Raw genomic sequence first — 21,653 nt, 5'->3', positions numbered from 1 at the left:
CATTCATTAAATTCAAACATTGTGCGTAAAATCAGAACTAGAGGAGCAACGGAGCCACAAAGTAGAAGCAGTAATTTAGTGTTGTCAGTTATGTCAATTGCATTTGACCTTCTCCTCCTGGATAGTTCGCAAATGAGCCAGTACTGGTAGAAAGAGAACTTAAAACTGACTGAATTGAACTTTACGCATTTATACACGTATACAACAGTTCATATTGCATAAATAAAAGGGAAGCTATCCTTGTTAAAACAAATTCAAACTATAAGGAAGACAATCCTTGGTGAACCCTGTGTATTACAATCGACCGCATAATATTCTCGATACAGAAATCCTTTTCCAGTTCATCAATGTGGAATTAGCGTTACTACTCCCCCCCCACATTCTCTGCCTATTGGGAGGGGTATGGGCAGTTATTTAGGGTATCAGTATAGGAACACTAACATCTCCAACCCTCCTGACTCCTTCATGGAGCTACAGATATCTAGCCTTGCATCCAATGCTAACATCTAAGACAACTATGTTCTAAAACTTATCGTGTAACCTAAAAGCTGACGAAGTCCTCATGCTGCTAGCACCAATGATACCAATCTAATAGTGCCCTGAGCTGTCAGAGTCCTTAACCTCAGCACCAATGATGGAACTGCAATCTCCTCCCGGGACTGAGGCCTAGATGTGAGCAAACCTGCCGTCAAGATATTGCTGACCTGCTTACCACCAACATAAAGCTCCATCTGTTCCCTGTGATCTTTATCACCATGATCCATCAATAATACCTTTTTTTATTTTCCAACTACTTAAGATAATCCTACTACAGGAAACTATTTTTAAACTTTCATATTTCAAGTAATTCAATAAAGTTACCGAATAGCTGTTATTTCTTTTATTTAGCTGATTTTCATGTCAACAATCTTAGGTGAGCACTTAGTCTGCACATTGTCAAGACAAAATAATAATAAGCTGGATTGCTTATTCCATTCAAAATCATTTGTTCCAAAATGTTGTCATTAATGGTTGTTCTGGATTCTTACAATTGTTAAGGTTTGGGTTGCTAGAGATGGGCATCGTTTTTGCCAAAAAATTGAGCATGTTTTAAAGAAGAGAAAAAATTGAATGACCAATTTTGTTGAACAAACTATTGAAACAACTATAGTTGCTTTACTTTAGTCCTGTAACCACAGTATACATATTGTATAATATACACATTTAGAGAGGGAAACTTCTGGATTTACCAAAAAACGGGAGAAACTGAGCCCAGAGACAAATCTAGAGAATATAATCCACCTGGAGATCCTGTACCAACATGTATTGACAAATCCACTGGATGGGTATCTGGAACAAACCCAGTATGTAACGGTAGGTCCACAGACTAACAGTAATAACTATTAAAATGTATTATGTGTCTTTAAATTAAAATCCAATTTTGAATTTAAAATGTTACTAATTTTTACCCAATCTCTCTATAACATCTTTTTTAAATTTAAGCTGCCGGTCGTAGAAAACGGCAGACCGGAGCAAATCTTGACCTTGTGCATGAACGAGAAGTTGAATGTGTTGAGTGGTTGGGAGGATCAGACGCTGCTCGCTGGAAATATGTTTATGAAATTCCTCGATATTGTCATAGTAAGCATTTCATACTTATCAATAATCCTCAAAATCAAACTGGTCAAAATTAATTTTAATCTTTTAACCATAAACAGGATGGCCCCACTCCCCTCCAGTTTTTTTACCCTAGCACTCTCAGTTTTGACAAACCATGACATTTTTTTACTTGTAATGAATAGAAATTTAAAGGATTTTCAAAAAGACTTTTTCAATTTCACATGGAAGGGTACAGGTCGGTATAAAGTACGGTTCTAATTCACTTTTTTCTGACTAAAGCTACAAATCTAAAAACTATATTTTTGATGTAAAAACATGTGTCACATCGTGATATTTGTCTAAAACAAAACTATTTTTTTTTAAATCCTTTCTGGCATCCCCAGACTATACAAAGATTCAGACCCCTGTCTTTATAGGGCCAATATCCATGCCATATCCATAACTTTTAATGTAATTTTCTTTAAGGTTTAAAGCACAATGTTTAATCTAAAGCCTAAAACTATCTGCTAAATGAAAACTTGTTCAATGCTTTAAATCTATAAATTTCTGAAATATTGATTAGTTTCATGTTTCTGTTTTAAAATAAACCTGATGTAATTGACCTTTGATATTTCAAACTATAAGAGTGTCCCATTAACTTCAACAATTTTTAAAGAGCTATATTTCTCTGTCAGTTTTTGGAATTTTTACAATCTTTAAAAAGATTTGAGCAAATGAAATATGAAAGTTTTACATCTTAACAAAAATTCCGCAAAATGTAAAAATGTATTACACCATTATTTCAATAAAATGTTTCACGTGCAGTTTTGCTATTCGTTGGGTAATTCAAATTTAATCTAGTTTAGCAAAAAGGTTTGGAGTTGGGACTTAGGGTATCTCAAAATAAAACATTGTTTAGATATAGATGCCAACACTCAAATCCTGGTTCATTTTGGTCTAAAAATATTTTTTTTTGAATATCGGGAAACATTTATTGAATTAACCTAACAAGGTTGCATGATTATTTCCAAAATTTTCAAGGTTTTATAACATTTTCTCTTTTAAACTTCGATTCACTGATAATTGTTAATCGTTGATAGATGAATTAAGCTCAATTAATCAATTAATCATTTCATAACCTTTATATTAAATAGGAATCAATTGCACTATTGGAGAACTTCCTGACTTAATCAATACCAGACCTGATGTTAAAACTGTTAACTGGGATAAAACAAGTGTTTACTACGAAATATCAATACCGTAAGTTGTCTTAATTTGTTGATAAGGAGGAGTTTTTTTAATGATGTTATGTATTTTCCCGAAAGCATTTACCCAGGGTGACTTCCCAAGTGACAAATTCCCTTTCAGGCGCCCATGCTGCAATGGGGCTGAGCACTGTGGCTAGAATGGACTAGGGGGGCCAAGCGCTGTGGATAGAACACAATAATGCACCAAGCTTTGTGGCTAGGACGGACTTGGGAAGTCACTGCTTGGGATATGCACATTTGGGAAGTTGCCACTAAAGAAAATACCCTTGGAGAGTTCCCGCTTGGGAAAATGCCTTTGAAGAAAGTACCTGACATCTTTCTAATGAAGCTAAAAACCCTATCCCTGCTGGGGTATTTGAAAACCAGGATATGCTGGGGGGGGGGTGTTTCATGTCCAAATATAACAAATGATACAGTATTGGAAAGCTCTTGTGCACTACTTTTAAAATCTGTCAAAAAATGTGCAAATTTGCAAAATCCAATTATATTATAGTTAAAATGTCTGCAAAAAAAAAATGATAAAATATACATTTTTGAAAAGCCCTTACCCTTCCCATTTTTTAATTTTCTTTGCAAACTTGTGCATTTCGTTTCTTTATGTCATAAGATTTCCAAAAAGCTAAAAATTATCAAAATATAACAACTGAAAGTGGGTGGGTCAAAACATAGATTTAGTTTGTTACAGGAAAAAGTAGTCATTTAAGCAGTGTGCCTCCTAAAGGACTCGGGCATTCAGTGTAAAAAACCACTTAAAGGGAGGGCTATGGATATTTAGGAAAAGTCAGAAAATTTCAACAGCCTGAGACAAATACTGTTTGAGTTAAATAAAAAAAATATACAAATTGACCCCCTCCCCCCAGCAAGAATAGGGTTAAAGGGACTGTAAGCATAATCTCAAGTGTAAGATGACAATGGTGGAATTACAACCATGCCCTTTCAAGCTTTGTTTTTAGGCCTAAAGGGAGGGCTTTGGGTATGTAAGAAAAGTCAGAAAATTTCAACAGCCTCAGACCAATACTTTTTCAGTTATGTAAAAAAAACTACAGGAATAGGGTTAAGAGCAGAGTTGTTATAAATTACCCTTTTCTCTGGACCCACAAAATTAATAAAAACGTTATTATTATTATCAAAATATCTTGTAGACACCAGTGTAAAGAGTTTGGGAAAGCATTCCAGCGCGAAAATGGATCTTTCTATCCTACCTTTTACACCACATGTCAAAGTGATAAAAATTGGACATCAACATCAATACCACATCCATGCGAGTGTAAGTAATTTCCTTACTTCCATTACTCTTATATTTATACTAAATCATTTTTAGATTAATTTTAACATTTACCAGGGGAAAAATGTGTTAATCCTCCTACCCCAGACGAATCCAGTAACCTGGTTTTAAGATGGAACAAAAATTTCCCCCCTTCTCATAACCAAACTGTAACATATAGGTAAAACACAGATTACATGATTAATCATCCAACTTTCACAGTAGTTATATGGCTGTGTGTGAATCCAACCCATGTTGAGGATGTAACGATCCACTTAAGCCAAGATTTCTTTGGTCAGTGTTCTGCAAATCACTGCAACACACACAAAAAGCTTTGTTGAGGATGATCATACCACTTACACATTTACTCATCAGTTGTACCAGCCTGTCCAGTGAGCCTAGTATTTAGTGGACCTAACGCATTTTATAAAATTAGGCTGGCTGAATACATGTGTTGGAGTTGATAGTTATTTTTGAAGATTTGACAAAAGAATGAATCGAAAATAAGATCATATACATTATGCTTTGCAAATATGTGAAATTAAATCTTAGAAAAATTTTAGTAAAAGTGATCATTACAAACAGGGTTTAATGGCAAACTTGTTTTAGAAATCTATACAATAAAGGGGTGTTGATTTGTTTAAATCAGTTTCTGTTAACAAAATGATAAAGTTGTTTTTCTATAAAGTGAAATTACCCATTCCTATTTATAGATGCAATGCTGGAGGTTTTAACAAATTGGAATCCAACTTCTCTATAGATACATACAATCTTACTTGTCTCCCAAACAACACTTTTTCAACACCATCCTGGCCAACATGTTTAAATGGTATATCATTTATGGTTTAATTTAATGTAATTCTTTTAAATCTTCTCCTCAAAAGACCTCTGGAAAAGTAAAACTAAAAAAGATGTATCTATCTGCCCTAAAACTTATTTAGATTTTATAGGAACAATGGACTGGTTGAAATATTTTTAAAATTCAAATACCAGGATTTTGACAGATTTTAGCTTAAAAATATCAATATTTCTAAGAAGTAGTGATCCGAACTTTTGTATCGATTATCATTAATCTTGAAGCTTGATCCTGATATCCAATGTGGGCACTTTTAAATTTGAGAATCAATGATTTATCCAAACAGTTTAGTTATCCCTGCAGGCTGCAAGGTATTACCACTATGGGATATTGAATAGGGATCAAAAAAGGTAGAGATCAATGCTTGATTCAGAGATTCACAATACAAAAGTTCTGACTTTATGTTAGATAACAGTGATCATGCTATTAGTTTACTTTTTTTTAAAAATAAGATCAATGTTAGTTAAAATATGTAGTATGATCCATTCTCAGGAGCATTACATATTTCTCTTCTTGTTTAGTAACTTACTGTGATCCCTTTGCTTTGGAAACAGATCTCATTTTAACAAATTCAGTAGTGAACACAACCTTCAATCATACCACAGGGTAATACTTAAATTGATAATGGTTTTTTATAAGGTTGAACATAAACAAACTAATTTTGAATAGATGGATCTGTGCCGACAAAAGATATTCACCGCAAAAGATAGGATCAAACCACACACAAGATCCTTACCCTGGTTTATGTGACTGGAACACAAACTTTACTGTATCTCCATCAGACTTGGAGTGTAAACTATTATATTGTGTAAATGGATCAGATATACCAACTGAGCTAAATTATGACAAAGTATTCATTGATTCAACTAATAACATATATGATGTCTCAGCTCAAGAACGAGTAGCGATGAGTAGCTACTTAAGATATCGTTGCAAACCTAATTTCTACATTAAAAATGACACAGTTAAAAGATCTTCTGCATCCAATTCAGCAAGGGTTTATTGTGAAGATGGGTTATTTAAATACCCTAACCCATGGCCTGAATGTGTTGATGATATAATATGCCCAGATCCAGGATCAACAAATGAGCTCATTAGAACAAATAAGACTCAATCTTTTAATTACACATACGATTCTCAGTTTGAGTATAAATGCAAGGACTTAAGAAGTTATGTCAAAACTACAAATGTAAGTGTACCCGTGGCACCTAGCGTTGTGTCAACATGCCAATGGAAACAAACCTATGATATAGATGGAACAACTCTCAAATGCGTCATTCATCATTGTGGACATCCCCATATTGGAAATGGTTCACATCAAGAACCCCCTCCAGAAAACAACATTGAACTGGTGGTTACTCAAAATATAACAAACAATTTTGTTTCCTTTGGTTCTACAGTTATGTACAAATGTAAAACTGGAATGTTTATAGAAAATATGGAAATCGATCCAACACAGAATAACATCACTGTAGAATGTTTGGATACTGGAGAATATAATATCCCCAGTGTTTGGCCTAAATGTGCTCAAAGTATACTATGCCCAGATCCAGGATCAACAAATGAGCTCATTAGAACAGATAAGACTCCTCAACCTTTCAACTTTACATATAATTCTCAACTAGAGTATAAATGCAAGGATTTAAGAAGTTATGTCAAAACTACAAATGTAAGTGTACCCGTGGCACCTAGCGTTGTGTCAACATGCCAATGGAAGAAGACATATAACATAGATGGAACAACTCTGCAATGTGTCATTCACCATTGTGGACACCCTAATGTTGGGAATGGTTCACATACAGCTCCATTTCTTGTAAATAATTTTAAACTAACTCCAACCGATAACATAACAAACAGTTTTGTATCATTTGGAACGTTGGTTATGTATGAATGTCTTCCCTCCATGTTTATAGAAAATTCTGAAGTAGATCCAACTAAAACGAATTTCACAGTAAAATGCCTAGACACTGGACTGTATGAACTACCTTCACAATGGCCGAATTGTACCCGAACTATTAATTGTGGAGCTCCCCCATCTAGACCAGATGGTGGAAATATGACATGGATTAGGGGTACCCAAAACTCGGTAAGTGTCTTGCAGCTAGGGCTGGGTGCTGTCCCTGGGGAATGATTGTTATTTCATGGGAACAAACCGAATAGAAGGGAGTGATTTAAAAAGATGTAGGAACATGCCCAGCTCATGGGCTGGGTGTTGTTCGCGGGAAACAATTGTTCTTTCATGGGAACAAACGGAACTGAAGGTTATGATTTAAAAAGAATGAATATGCCCAGGCCTACTTGAATCCTCACATCAAAGTGTTAGGTTCTGAAATGGGGAATCACTGTTGAGAACCAAAAACTACTCTTCAAGGAGTTTCCAAGAAGTTTTCAAGATGAATTATTTTTTCACAGATTACAAATGGACAATGCAAATACAAATGCTTATTTTAACCCTAACTCTGCTGGGGTACTTGAAAACCAGGATATGCTGGGGGGGGTCAATTTGACCCCCCCCCCCTCTAAATCCCATGTTTGATATCCAAATATGACAAATGATACATCATTAGAATGCTCTTGTGCTCTACTTTTAGAATCTGCAAAAAAAATTGCAAATTTGCAAAAATTGAATTTTCTAACGCAAAATCCAGTTATATAGTAAAAATGTTTGCAAAAAAAATTTGTCCAAGAAAAGAAAAATTATACATTTTTGAAAAGCCCTTGACCATGTCATTTCAAATATGCAAAAATTTTTGCAAAATTTTAAATAACCTGATTTTTAATCAAGAAAAACTAAAAATGTACAGATTTCCTTTGACAGGTTGTTTGCAAAAAATTTGCAATTTTTTTTCGCAAAACTCAAGAAATTCATTTCCTTATGTCAAAGACTTTCCAAAAAGCTAAATTTCATCAAAATCTGACAAGTGGAAGTGGGTCAAAACAAAGATTTAGTTTGTTACAGGAAAAAGAAGTCATTCAGGCAGTGTGCCTGAAGACTCAGGCAGTTAGTATTAAAGCCCGGTTTTAGGCCTGAAGAAAAAGGCTTTGGGTATGTAGGAAAAGTCAGAAAATTTCAACAGTTTCAGACCAATACTTTTTGAGCTATGTAAAAAAAACTACAGGGGGGGTCAAATTGACCCCCCACCCCCAGCAGGAATAGGGTTAACAAAAACGTGGGGAAAACACTATCAAAAGTGAAAAATCAAATTTTGAAATGCATTGAAGATATGGTTGTCAATTGAATCAAATTGAAAAAATAATATTGTTAACATTAAATTAAATTAAAGTTGTCTATATGATACTCATTTCAATATGCTTTTCAAAAATTCCATTTCCCCTTTGCCAGTGATTTTTTTCACTTTTTTAATTTATGCAATCTGTTTGCAACAAACATTTTTTATTTAAACAAAAATACAGAGAATTTTTTGAAAAATTTTAATTTGATTCTTTAAAATAATTCCAGAATAATATGTAAACCTTAACGTACAGAGTTAAATGTTAAAGATAAGAAATATTCCATCATAATAATATAATAATCAATCATTGCAACAACTATCTTTTTACAGGACACCTACAATTCTACAATACAATACTTCTGTAAGAATGGATCCCAATTTGATACAGATTCAGTGGAGGGTGGGGATGCTATCTCAGTTAATATAAGGTGTCAGTGGAACAAAAATTGGTTCCCATACAAAACAACTCTACCTACTTGTAAGATAACTCATTGTATAACTCCTTTCCCAATCCCTCCAGATACAAAACTGAAGGTATGACTATTAGACTAATGAATGATTAATGAAAGAAGTATTAAATAAATAAAGTAGAATATACAATAAAAGGAGCAAAGCACCTTTACCTCAAGCCAGACAATTCAGTTCAACATATTTTGCTACCCCAGAGACAGTCAACATATTAAATTATTTTGATTGTTTACACATCGTAAATTTACTTCTATTTTCAATTTTCAATTTTTATATTTACAAAAATTATTGTGTGGCTCCCTGTCGTCAGGACAAGTGAAGGAAAATGTACGCTAGATTGTGATGTGTGTATTTTGCTTAGTCAACTTCACAGCAGATCATAGTTGTTATTAGGTGCAATACACGGAAAATGAATATGAAAATAAACCAAAAAGTTGTAAATGCATACTCAATTGAATTTTGGTTTATCTTCAAATGAGGGTTTCCATGCCTAATCACCACACTTTGTGGTCGGTAAATGTCTCTGTTTTTGCTCAAAATTTCAGGATACATCTTTTAGAAAATATTCATGGAGAAATTGCAATATTTTTTTATTTTTGACGATTTTAATCTTTTACAATCACTTTCTCCACAGCAGACTTGGGGATTTCAAATTGGTGTGGTCGCCATCCCTCCCTCCCTTGATTGATCAAATGTTAAGAGTTAACACAATAAATCAGGAAATAATCAATGATTGATACCTAATGTGACCCATTTTCAGAGAAAATAAAATTTGACCTCCAGATGTTGGAGATCCAGGATATTTTTACCACTTGGAGAAAAAATGGATCATTTACTGGATTTAGAAAACAAACAAAACAATGATTTGATATTTGATAAGACTCATTTTTATTGATTTTTTTAATTTTACATCTGGAGGTCATATGAATCGTGAGGATCCTTTGAGGTCAAAAAGGGGCGTCAGAATGGAATCAGAACACCAAAAAACCTATGATTTAATAATACCTCACATTACTTATTTTTATTGATTTTATATTTTTGACCTCCGGAGTTCATTGGTATTTTAGAATTAGTTCAGGTGGCTAGGAATAGAATCAGAACACTAAAAAATCTGTAATTTGATACCTAACATGACCCATTTTCATAGTTTTTATAGTTTGATCTCTTTAGAGGCCATTATTATAAGGAGGTCAAAATAAAGGTCAGATATAAGTGTTTTTTGTAATCACATGACTTATATGGTTGCAAAAAATATGAAAACACGTCTGATCAGAAATTTTCTTCACAACTTTTGAATATGGCCTCAATTGGAGGCTGTATGCAATATTTCAGCCTTCTATCTCAATTTTCAAGACAAAAGTAACCGAAAAAAAAGAGAAAAAATGATGAAAATACGGAGTGTTCCCAGGAAATCAGGCTTTTAACCCAATTATTGTCCATGTTGATATGATTTTCAAATTTTTGGCCGTTTTTAAAAAACCTCTTTTTTGACACCCTGTATAATTTTATGATTTTAAAAATACAAATTACAATAGTTACCAAAAATATAAAAAGACAATTGTCATAGGTTTCTAAATTAATATGAAGAATTGTTATATGGCATCAAAACTTATCAAAATATAACTTTCTCTATTTAAACGTTAAAATTCATGAATTTTACAAATTTTGAATCTTGAAAAAAAACGATTTTTTAAATGGCCAAAAAGACCTTTACAGTGGTCAAAATAAAAAAAATTGCATTTCCCCCCTGAATATATCCTAAAAAAGGTACCTTAAAATTTTGAGCAAAATCGGAGACATTGACCACAAAGTATGGTGATCTGCAGGCATGGAATGACCCATATCCCTTTTCCATGTACTGCAACTAATGACAACAATACTCAGTGTAGCAAAGCAAAATGCTAAACTTGTCCTGACGGGGTTAAAACAATTCAAAGGAATTGATTCTTTGGGAAAAACTCAGATTTTCTAATCACTAAATCTTTGCAACCTGAGGAATCAAATAATCTAAGTTTGAAAGTATTTTCTCACAGAATAGTTTGAAATATCATAGGTCAACGACATTTGGTTGCAAAGATGTAGGGATTAGAAAATCAGATTTTATGACAAAGACTCAATTCCTTTAGTAATATTTATAAAATAAACCCTTTTGAAATAAATGGCAACTGTTCTTAGGAAATTACAAGTGCCTGGACACCAATTAACAAGAAAAAGGAATATGAATGCAGAAATAAGAGACTATCAGATAATGCACATACAATGTACTGGGAGTCAGATAGGTCAAAATCTACATTTTCAATGGAGTGTAAGCCAGATGGAACTTATGATTTTGTGGACGTAAGAGGAAACTGGCCAACCTGTTTAGTTGATATCCAGTGTGATATACCTCCAGTTATACCTACTAATCCAGAGTATATTCTAAATAAAGATGATGGAAGAGTACTTGTGAGGCGCTTTGAATATCCTCTTCCTACAACTTCCATTTCAGAAACTTTAACGTCCGAAGTTAACAACACACTTATTTCAAGAAATTTCAATACAACGCTTGTGTAAGTATTTTTTATGGAAATTTTAAAACATTGAATTACATTTCAAGCATTTATTTTGTCAAAGGTATAAATGTGGGTCAGCTAGAAAATTCAAAAAACCTGATGGAGGGTTTTATGAACAAATGACAATGACCTGTCAGTGGAACAAGATTTGGACTCCATTTCAAAATATTTTGGTAAATTTTACACAATAAGACAAAAATTAAATTTCTTTTTTTGGGAGGGGACAAAAAATGCACTGCTCCCTCCTCTGGACTATGTTTTACCACCCACCCTCATAATCAAACATTTTACCTCTAATATGCTAGGAATGTGATTGGGTAGAATGTCTAAGGCCTCCAGAACCACCAAAGGAATCTAATCTAGCATTGACAAATTGGTTTGGAGAGACAATTCCATTTGGAGGAAAAGCAAAGTATGTCTGTAAGCGAGGAATGCTGTTTGAGGATGATCCAGCACAGGAAGACGTTGTTTATACCTGTCAGGTATAGACAGATCTAAGACTCAGATTGTAATATTCATGTATTTGTTTTCGTAGCAGACTAGAGGAATAATTTGATTTCTCTTCAATATCTTTGTGGTGGCCATAGCATGCAGGGATTACTTAATTAAGAGACCAATTAGATTACACATACTTTATAGACAAAAGAGATTATCCTCTAGCATAACAAAAACCCTGGGCATTTTAGTAATTAATCCATGTACTTAGGATGGAACAGTTCCTAATTCAAAGCGAGGTTTCTTCAATGTTCCGGACACAGACAGTGATTGGCCCAGATGCCTTCAAGGTATGTTAATAATAATTGTTGATACACATTTGGAATTTTATGTAGAAATCTGCAGGATAAAACATGTTTTACTTCAGCTCCTCTCTGTCCTGCTCCCCCTGAAACTCCTGTTGAGGGTGTTCAGGAGTATCTTCCAGATGTATTTGGACTTGAGCCTGAAAAGGGCTGTGGTCTGGATAATGAGCCTGTTCCAGTAAAATGTCACTCAATATTTAGTGTCTATGTTCAGAATGCCTACATAGGTAGATACAAGGATTCTGGTAGAGAGCTCTGTAATGGAACTAAAGGTAATGAGTTAGTAGATCATAAATTCAATTTTATTTCATTTTCTTTTTATTAGGCCAAGATGCTAGCACAAGACAAGATTGTATAAATACAAGCATTACCAGCATGTTCCAAAGTAACTGTCATGGAAAGGTTAATCAAATTGTTTCTATGTTAGCCTAGCATAACACAAAATTGTACAAATGTGGTAAAGCTTACTTACTGTAAAGAGTTTGTTCATTTTTTTTCAACTTGTGAACTATTTTTTTAAAATAAAATAATCAACCAGAAGCAAAGTTCATCTTTTATGCCATCATGTCTAAAATGTTGAAAGTTATACTTAGGTCTCATTATTTTGTACGTGAATTTAAGATAAAAAAAACAATTTATATTTGTATTAAAATGCATGATTTCTTTAAATCAATATCTGACGAAACAATTCATATTCACCATCTGGTATTGGTCCCGTACAGATTTTGTGTTGCTTCCCCAATGATATTTATTAAAATATATCAACAATAAAATAGATAACATGTCAAATTTTAAATGATAATCTTTTTTTTAGTTTGAATGCTCAATAAAAGCAACTTCAACTGATTATGTTACAAACTGTACTACTCCAAAGTTAGAAATCGGTTTCTCATACATTTGTGGTAATTTATCTTTATTTAATTTCAATTTTCTAAAAATTTTATTTCTATAATATTATAGTTACCTGTTATCCTTGGCAAGAGCTTTCCTCTGCTAGTACATGTTTAAGGGACTTATTGGTCAAAAACTCTTGGGCAACAGAAAATGATCTTGTCAATTCAACTGTTGATGACCATAAAAGAATGATCTTGTTGAAATTGTCAAAGAAGCTCAATAGAACAATTCATACTCTGGTGGATTTAAGTCAGCGGTAAGTCATCTAAATAGGTTACTTTCATATTTGATTAGTTATAGATTTTTATGATTTTTGTTTGAATGGGGAAATAGTTGCACAGAGCTAATTTCCATATTTTTTTTAGGGAAGTCAGGTCTCCATCAGGAGGGTTGTGTGGTCTTGGTGCATTATTAGCAGCTCTACAGGATACAATATTTACACCCTCTCAGTTAACAACACAAACTTATGAATCTATGAGAGAAGTTATTTTTATGGAGATGAAACTGACTCCAGATCAGTCTGAAGATGCAGTTTTATTGAAAAAATTCTATAAATGTAATTAATTTTTTTAAAGAAAAAATCAAAAATGTTTGATTGTAGAAAAAGTATGATTAATGTTTTTTTTTAGTTGTTTGCAATGAACTGGGACGACAAAAACGTGACTTGACAAAAGTTCAAGGAAATATCAGACAAAAAAGAGAAGTGGAGACAGAAGACCAAATCCTTAGAAGATCTTATGGATCAAATCTTAGGCAAGAAACTGTGGCATAAAAGAGTCAAATAAACAGGGGTGGCTTATAGTTCTGAGATTTTTGCATAACCCTTTCCCTTCCCTTTTTACCTTTTCCCTTCACTTCACCCCCCTCCCCTGATATAACCTCATAATAAAGCTTATATTTTGCACCCCATCCCAGGGGAGGGGGGGGGGAGTTTAAACTGAACATATATACCCCTGCAAAAGGATTAAATGAAAATTATTGTAAGCTCTTTTTCAGGTATGAATGTGGCTTGGCCAGAAAATTTCAAGACCCCAAAACTAAGAAATTATACAGTGAACGAACAATAACTTGTAATTGGAATGGAACTTGGACACCAGCAGATACGCTAGATAAATGTATCTGGACTCATTGTCTTTACCCCCCAAAGGTACTTCTTTTTTCCAACTTGCAAGAAAACTCCTTAAAATTTGGTTGCAATTAATTGTTAAAATGTTCTATTACTTTCGTTTTTTTTCTCACTGGTAACTAACTTTTGTTCCATTGCAGCTATTTATATCCAAAATATACGTTTACTGCATTGAATAATAGCATTGTGACAAAGTTCCATATATTCTCATTTTCTCAATACAGCCTCCACCTGAGACAAATCTGAAGTCAGTCTGGAACGGCAACCCAATTCCCTTTGGAAATGCCACTGGATACTCCTGCGTCAATAAGGAGCACTTTTTTGAGATGGATAAAAATTTGGGACAATGGAATATATCCTGCTTAGCAGATGGGACTTTTACTACACCTTCTGTATGGCCTGTTTGTGTTAAAAGTAAGAATTTTACCTAATGTTGGATTTTTATTTTGTCAAGCTAAATATAGGATGTACTTTTAAATCATTCTTTGGTGCAGGTATTAACTGTTCAAGTCCCCCTCCTAAGCCTGATGCTGGGACATGGGAATGGGATGGAAGTTTATCATATCAGAATAAAATCAAGTATACCTGTGGACCATATGGTAAGTTTTGCACTGACAAAACTAACTGTCAAAAAGAGTTGTATGCTGAATGTTTGTGGAATAAAACATGGAGTCCACCGATCCTTCCAAACTGTGCAGCCACTGCATGTCAGGATATACCATTCCCTCCCCGAGAGATTGGTTTTGTTTACAGTCCTGATGCTAAGAATAACATGACTCTGATATCAGGTATTTCGTGCTTGATTAGACAACTATAGTAATATTTCCTAACTGATATATCTGTTTAGATTATGGAATGTATAATCCTCCCATTCCCATGACAATCAATTTTCCTGGTCCCAGTCAATGTGATGGGCGCAAAAAGCTTCTAATTGTTGGCAAAATACCAGCAAAAATGAAAAAGGTAATATTGTATTTAATTACAAAGAATCAACATTTTTTTCTTGAAAATTAACTTTAAAACAGCTTATTAATGAAATATGGTTAGCAAGTTCCATTTCATCTACCTAATATCTCTTAATGTATGTAATGCTTTGAATTATCACTACTAAAATATGAACTTTTATTAGTTTCAAAAAATCTGAAATCTCTTTTAAAGGTTCCTGAAATAATTTTGCATGGAGCAAAAGGAGATGAAGCTCTCCACATAATTATAGACCCAATGAGAGAATTTATCCAACGTTCTGGACAGATTCAGGTTGAGAGTTAAAAATATGTTTTAACTTAGTTTCAAGAACCAATTTTTAAAAAAAAAATCCAATTTTTCCAACAAAAAAGAGCATCCTGTCTTCATGGAATAGTTTCAGTCATGTTTTTATCTCTATGCTAAAATCAGTGCAAATAGCGAAAGAAACTTTTTATTCATACTTAAATATTCAAACAACACCATTCACTGCCCAATTCACAATGGTAACCTTGAGAAACCATAGTTGACCATAATTGATTTTAAAAAGTATTAAAATATTTATATCTAATTCATACTCAATCAGACAAAGCTCTTGATTGATCGAGCATTGTCATTTGTTTCTGAAGAGTCATTTGAAATTATGCTTACAGTCTGGCTCTTTAACGGTTTTTTGCAATAATCCCCAAATAGATAACAATTCTCTATGTCAAAGGGTGTTGTTGATATTGTGGATGGAAAACCATTTGAAGGAACAACGATCGACTTTGATGAACCGTTCATTTTGAAGTAAGTATTTATATTTGGATTGGGGGCTCCCTTACAGAGGAATGTATTTGATGACCTTGTTTTAATTTAGAATACGTTGTGACGATGATGGTTGGGCAGTACAAGCTAATGATGATCCACCCTATCCTTACTATCTGCATCTGTTTCCTATGACAGAGGTCAAATCTTTGGAGATCAGAGGAGATGTTCAATTAAGGTGATACGAAAAGAAAAACTTTTAGCCATGTTTAAACCTCTGTGAAATCAAGTTAAATTTAAACTAACTAGCTTTTCAGGGTGCCCTTTTGTCTAATTCCAGGTAATATCTTTTAGAGGTTGCTCTTCAATTCATCATTTTTCACTGTTCTCCAACAAAATTTTAACAGATTTTTTATTTAAATTCTGGCATTCTTTAAAAAAAAATTAAATGTTGAAATTGTTTTCAAGACAAAGTTTTTTAATTTGAATTGATGTAAACCAACCTATTTCATTTATAGTGAAGTAAACATTATTTCTTTAATTTCAGCTATGCTGGTTTTGGAGATGCAAATCTATCTCCAGCTCCCCCTGTTGGGTTCAACTTGACCTTTAGATGTCCAGAAGGTCAAGTGTTTGATTATGATTGGTTTGCCACTCCATTTGTCATGTCTACATGTCAGGTAATACGACTATTGGGATTAACCCTGTGTAAATTGGGGGGACAGGGGTTTTTAACCCCCCCCCCTCATGGTTATAGGGATGTGTATTAACCCTATACAATGGGGGGACAAGGGTGTTTAAACCCCCCCCCCCACCTCATGGCTTAAACTAGAACGCTTAAACTTTCAAGTTCGTTTTTTGCATTTACTTTATTTCTTTAGGACCAAAATCTGGCATAGTTGTGTTAGAAGTAGGGTCTCCATTCGAAAATCTATTGCGCTCAATTGCGCGGAATTACGCCAAACTGTTCGGAATTGCACGCGACTTTTCTCAAATTGCGCGCAATTTTGCGGTATTGAGCGTAATTGTCAGGAGTTTACAGGGCTCGCAATTGCGCGCAAGTAAAATCCGCGTTGGAAGCCCTAGTTAGAATTTGTGTAACAAGAGAAAATATTTCTTATTCTAAATATTTGCTTTTCTTAAATTAGGCCAAATTTTGACCTTGACAGAAAATAAAGGCAAAAATAACCATAAAACGTGATTAACAAACTTAACAGAATATAATCGGTAAATCCTGTAAGTTGAAAAAACGAACCAAAACGATTAACACTGATTGCGACACTGATGTCTAGAGTTTTTAACAATTATTCGTTTAAATCAGTTTTTACTTGAAATATTGGAGACATAAATAGTGGCATGTAGGTATCACAAAATTTGCTCTAATTCAACCTCTATCTGAGAAACAATCAAAAAAATTCTAAATTATCTCTGAAGCATGAATGCAAAGTCCGTTTCATAATGAAACTTAGAAGTTTTAAATAACAAATTTTTACGCTTGACATATTCTGAAAGCACTGTTGTAAATAGGACATGCCACTCTATTAAAAGAGGAAATTGCTTAAAATTACATGTACAGTCCCTTTCCCAAGAAAGCACTGGAATGCTTGTAGGAGGAGGGTTTACAGGGTTATTTTTCTTTTTATCCTTTTAAGTTTCATTGAGAGTCATGGTTTGAATTGGGTTGCATATAGTTCAAAAAATCATCTTCTAGTGTAATTTTTCCACCTGCTCCTTTTGTCTGATATTTTCTACCAAAATGTTGCGGAGGATGCAAATACAAATAATCTATGTTGTTGCATTTATTTTTCAACATAATCTTTTTACGTACTTTTACTTTCTTATCTTTTCGTTGGATTTTTCGACCTTATATTTTATTTTGATATTTTCAATGGATTTTTTTTCCAGGAAAATGGAGCTTTTGATGCTCCTGATGATTGGAGTCAATATCAATGTGTTTGGCGTAAGTGTTTATTTTACTACTAGGCTTTTAGGGCGCTTCACGCCCATCTTCTATTTATATTATGTTCTTTTTGTTTACATTTTAAAACAAAGAAGAAAAATTTCGCGGATTTTCAAGAATCTAAATTTTTTTTACAAAATTAATAACCTTTAAATACATTTATTTTTTATTTTTATCATTCGTTAACCTCCCCTGTGGTCATGTGATGTCCCACAAAAAATGTGGGCCCAATCAGTTCAGTCGTTTTGACGTTTATTGGATACAAACAAACAGACAGACAAGCCAAATTTATATATAGATAGTGGTCGGCGGCGTTTATACCAATAAGTTTTGATTTCTAATAAGATTTTTTAACTTACTAGTTTACAAGTAAATATTTAACGAGTCTGTTAATTGACAGCTTCTCTTTGATTCCAGTTTGAAAGCTTAGTTGTTGGTAGAAACCAAAATTGGAATATAATGTCGTCTTCATTGTATTGATATATATGACGACGACTGTATTTTAACGCATTTCATAATTTGTTATTTTTTTTGTTTTTTTTCAGCAACAACAACAGAGTGCTTTGATTGTACAACAACAAGTAAGTATATTTGAATTTTTTTATCAAAAAAATTATGAATTTTTATTGAAATCTTTCATTGAGGAAAGCAGAAACCTTTATAGCTCATAAAGATATATTTCAAAGGTTATTAATAATTTTGATTATTAATAATTATGAAATATTTCACAATAGTTCCAATAAATACAGTGATAACCAGAAAACATTGTAATACTTGTCCTCTTCTTTTTTCTATTGATTAAAAATTTTACAGATAAAATTTATTTATAAATACATTAGTTGCAATAATTGCAAATTACAAAATTGTCATGGACATTTCTTAATTAAAAGAAGAACAAAGCTGGCGTTTAATTCATAGTTTCCTCTTCTCACTGTATAAATATATATCTTGTACAAAACAAGATTATTATGGTATTTTAATGAATGCATGAAAAAAATAATTACGATCTTATAAAATCAGGATAATCCAGGTATTTGTTTATAGTATTTTAATAGTATTTAACTAAAATTTTACTTAGATCCACTAAAACAATTATTTGTATTAAAATGTACGAATCTCTGTCAAGAACTGGGTTCAAGTCAATTTTGCATAAATTGGCAAGGAACCCAGAGAACAAAATTTAACTTGTCAGTTTTGAGAAATGTTTATGAACTGTTTTGCTTCAGAAATGATAATTTTCAAGTGACCCTTCTGATTCACATTGGTACCCTTGAAACCTTTACAAGATGAGATAATGTAAAAGAACATTGTCGTTCTTGCAGGTTTATAAGTGTTTAATTCTAATAATTCCTGAATGTTTTCCTAATGTAAAAATGCGCAGTCACTGTTGTAGCGAAACCATAATTAAAAATTATCAGTTTTTAGTATCTAGTTCATACATTGATCATACAAAGTCTTTAAGAGTACCTTTGCGATTCGGGCATTGCGATTGTTGCATGAAGGATCACTTAAAATTATAGCGATTACAGTTCTTTTAAAAAGATAATGAACATAATACAATAATTATTCTTTTAAGTAACAAAACCATTACCTCATTTTGTCTGATAAACTATTGCATAGAATTCCCCTTTAATTTCTATTTTCAGGTTAACAGAATTATTTTGTGAATCGTTGATTTTATATTTTCTTCAGTAATCTTGGTTTAAATTGAATTTCAACTTTTTAAATCTTTAAAGATTCAAGAAATTGAAATTAAATTTAAACAACGAATACACACCCCTTTTTGAAGAATAAAAACAAAATAAAGAGTATGTTCTCGTTTTTCCCAAAGAAATAAAAAAAAATTTATCTAAATTTTTTTGAAAATAGATAAAAATAAGATATTCGGATTTTACTGGAAAATGTTTTGATACAATAAATCCCAGATATATGACTACATAGCAAGAGTTTGTTATAATGTCGTATTACATATTTAAGATCAAATGCCACTTAAAAATGAATCAATTGCATTCATATTTCAGGGTTATTCATTGAATTAAAAATGAAAAGAAGTTGCTTTAGAATTATAAAGAAGTTTATGACGGTCTATGTATTCATATATCTGGGATTCACTCTATGTAAAATAAAAACTAATGCTTTTGCCTTCTTTGCAATAATTAGCTTTGACAAATAAAATTGTAAATAAAAAATAGACTTTTTTAATGCAAACATTTCAGTAGTTAGAAATACTTTATAGAAAAACTAGTTTGAACCAGTTCAGGCATGTTCAGTGTTCTGGTATTTTGTATCAGTATTTAGAAATACTTTGAAGAAAAACTAGTTTGAACCAGTTCAGGTCTGTTGTTTAGTGGTCTGGTATTTTGTATCAGTATTTAGAAATACTTTGAAGAAAAACTAGTTGGAAATAGTTCTGGTCTGTTGTTTAGTGGATTGGTATTTTGTATCAGTATTTAGAAAAACGTCATAGAAAGACTCATTTGAATCAGCTATATACTATCAATCAATAATAAATGATACTCCTGGAAACCCATTAAATGTCAATCAAACCATAATTATTCTTTATCAATATTCCATTTCTCAATAAGCACGAACAAATTTGAAATATTTTCTATATTCGAAATTGTAGAAATATTGTTAAAATGGCTAAACAACCTTGTTTAGATTGAGAAATATTGCAAATATACCAAAGAATCAGTTTTGTCTATTACCATTTTGTCAAATGGCTTAAATTTACCACAATGTACAGTACATCCTAGTTGAGCACACTTGTTTGATTTTCACATCACATCCAGGATTGGACAGTTCTAAATTACTCGCATATTTAAAAAATATCCCTTCTAGTGTGTTTCGGTATCTTTGAGTAACATCTCTTATAAAAACCGTTGAGGTATTAAAAAATCATTTTTTGCATCAAAAAACCATTTATATTTTAAATTTAGTAGAAAATTAGAAAGAAAAGAAAATTGCATTTTTCTAAATCTTAAAATCAAAATTTATTATTTCCAGAGGCCAACAGCAAGTGTAAAAAAACACTTTAAATTGTGACTTTTGGGTCTCTGAGAAAAAAATAATCCCCTATGGTGTCGGGACTCCGGGTTTTTGGACTGTCCTAGGCTTCTTTGAAAGTCCTACCCTCCCGGGGATTTCCTGAGCTACTGGGAAAGTCCCAAAGTCCCGGGACTGTCCCAGGTTTTTGATTCTCTGAGATTTAAGAAAAAAATACACCCCCACGGTAACAGAACTTTGGAACTGTTCCAAAAACCAAAAGTCCTACATGTTTAAAGTTTTATTTTTCTTTAAATATGTTGTGTAAAAATAAAACCTTACAGTGCCAGGACTCTAGTTCTTTAAGACCTGTATTTTGATGATGATGTAAACCTTTGATATTTAAAACTTTGATATATAAACAGATTGCAAAAATTAGAAAAATTGAATTCAGAGAACATTAATAGTTTTTTTTTATAATTTTGTAATGAAAACTTATCTTTACTTTCTTCACCATCCTCTTTATTATATTAATCTAATTATATTTATATTCAGAACTCTGTATTGTTTTATATGTTAATTCTACATTATTTCTGCATTGTATATGTCAATTATATCATTATTTGTGTTCTTCCAAAAATCCACTTTCTTGAGAATTAATTTTTGGGTCAACCAGTCAAACCACCTGTCATGGTTAGACGGGTCCAGACTACATTGTAAATTGTGATTATATTTTCATTATTTCATGCTAAAGATATATTTTGTTAAATATTTATTAAAGTTCATGTACATAATAAATGTGTAGATATCTAAGATAAACTTAATAGTTTACCATCTGTAATTAATTTTATGAAAATAAATCTTAAACTGTTGTTTATTTTTTCTTATGTTATGAAGAAAAATAAAACTTAAAAACCGTGGAATAAAAAAGACAATTGTTGAACTTAAGTTTTAATTCT

The 21,653-nt window shown here is 32.5% G+C and overlaps 1 protein-coding gene across 1 annotated transcript in view; it reads left to right on the top strand.

Moving 5' to 3' along the window:
- Positions 1 to 19,454, top strand: part of LOC111696696 (uncharacterized) — a 38,021-nt gene extending 18,567 nt beyond the window's left edge. The window contains exons 28-56 of the mRNA XM_023466396.1: positions 1,208 to 1,353; positions 1,483 to 1,620; positions 2,733 to 2,838; positions 3,989 to 4,113; positions 4,189 to 4,291; positions 4,824 to 4,939; positions 5,488 to 5,572; positions 5,636 to 7,052; positions 8,530 to 8,733; positions 10,843 to 11,216; positions 11,281 to 11,392; positions 11,525 to 11,701; positions 11,926 to 12,004; positions 12,082 to 12,291; positions 12,345 to 12,421; positions 12,834 to 12,921; positions 12,980 to 13,169; positions 13,279 to 13,469; positions 13,543 to 13,666; positions 13,910 to 14,060; positions 14,264 to 14,453; positions 14,534 to 14,827; positions 14,887 to 15,002; positions 15,198 to 15,296; positions 15,718 to 15,791; positions 15,862 to 15,987; positions 16,297 to 16,429; positions 17,655 to 17,709; positions 18,255 to 19,454. Of these exons, the coding sequence (XP_023322164.1) occupies positions 1,208 to 1,353; positions 1,483 to 1,620; positions 2,733 to 2,838; positions 3,989 to 4,113; positions 4,189 to 4,291; positions 4,824 to 4,939; positions 5,488 to 5,572; positions 5,636 to 7,052; positions 8,530 to 8,733; positions 10,843 to 11,216; positions 11,281 to 11,392; positions 11,525 to 11,701; positions 11,926 to 12,004; positions 12,082 to 12,291; positions 12,345 to 12,421; positions 12,834 to 12,921; positions 12,980 to 13,169; positions 13,279 to 13,469; positions 13,543 to 13,666; positions 13,910 to 14,060; positions 14,264 to 14,453; positions 14,534 to 14,827; positions 14,887 to 15,002; positions 15,198 to 15,296; positions 15,718 to 15,791; positions 15,862 to 15,987; positions 16,297 to 16,429; positions 17,655 to 17,709; positions 18,255 to 18,304 (5,350 nt within the window). The 3' untranslated portion in view covers positions 18,305 to 19,454. The remainder of the gene's footprint in view (positions 1 to 1,207; positions 1,354 to 1,482; positions 1,621 to 2,732; positions 2,839 to 3,988; positions 4,114 to 4,188; positions 4,292 to 4,823; positions 4,940 to 5,487; positions 5,573 to 5,635; positions 7,053 to 8,529; positions 8,734 to 10,842; positions 11,217 to 11,280; positions 11,393 to 11,524; positions 11,702 to 11,925; positions 12,005 to 12,081; positions 12,292 to 12,344; positions 12,422 to 12,833; positions 12,922 to 12,979; positions 13,170 to 13,278; positions 13,470 to 13,542; positions 13,667 to 13,909; positions 14,061 to 14,263; positions 14,454 to 14,533; positions 14,828 to 14,886; positions 15,003 to 15,197; positions 15,297 to 15,717; positions 15,792 to 15,861; positions 15,988 to 16,296; positions 16,430 to 17,654; positions 17,710 to 18,254) is intronic.
- The last annotated feature ends 2,199 nt before the right edge of the window (positions 19,455 to 21,653 follow it).

The sequence above is a fragment of the Eurytemora carolleeae genome, unplaced genomic scaffold (genome assembly GCF_000591075.1).
Source record: "Eurytemora carolleeae unplaced genomic scaffold, Eaff_2.0 scaffold225, whole genome shotgun sequence".
Taxonomy (NCBI): Eukaryota; Metazoa; Arthropoda; class Copepoda; order Calanoida; family Temoridae; genus Eurytemora; species Eurytemora carolleeae.
The sequence above is the reverse complement of the archived record's forward strand: the minus strand, read 5'-3'. Positions and strand labels throughout refer to the sequence as shown.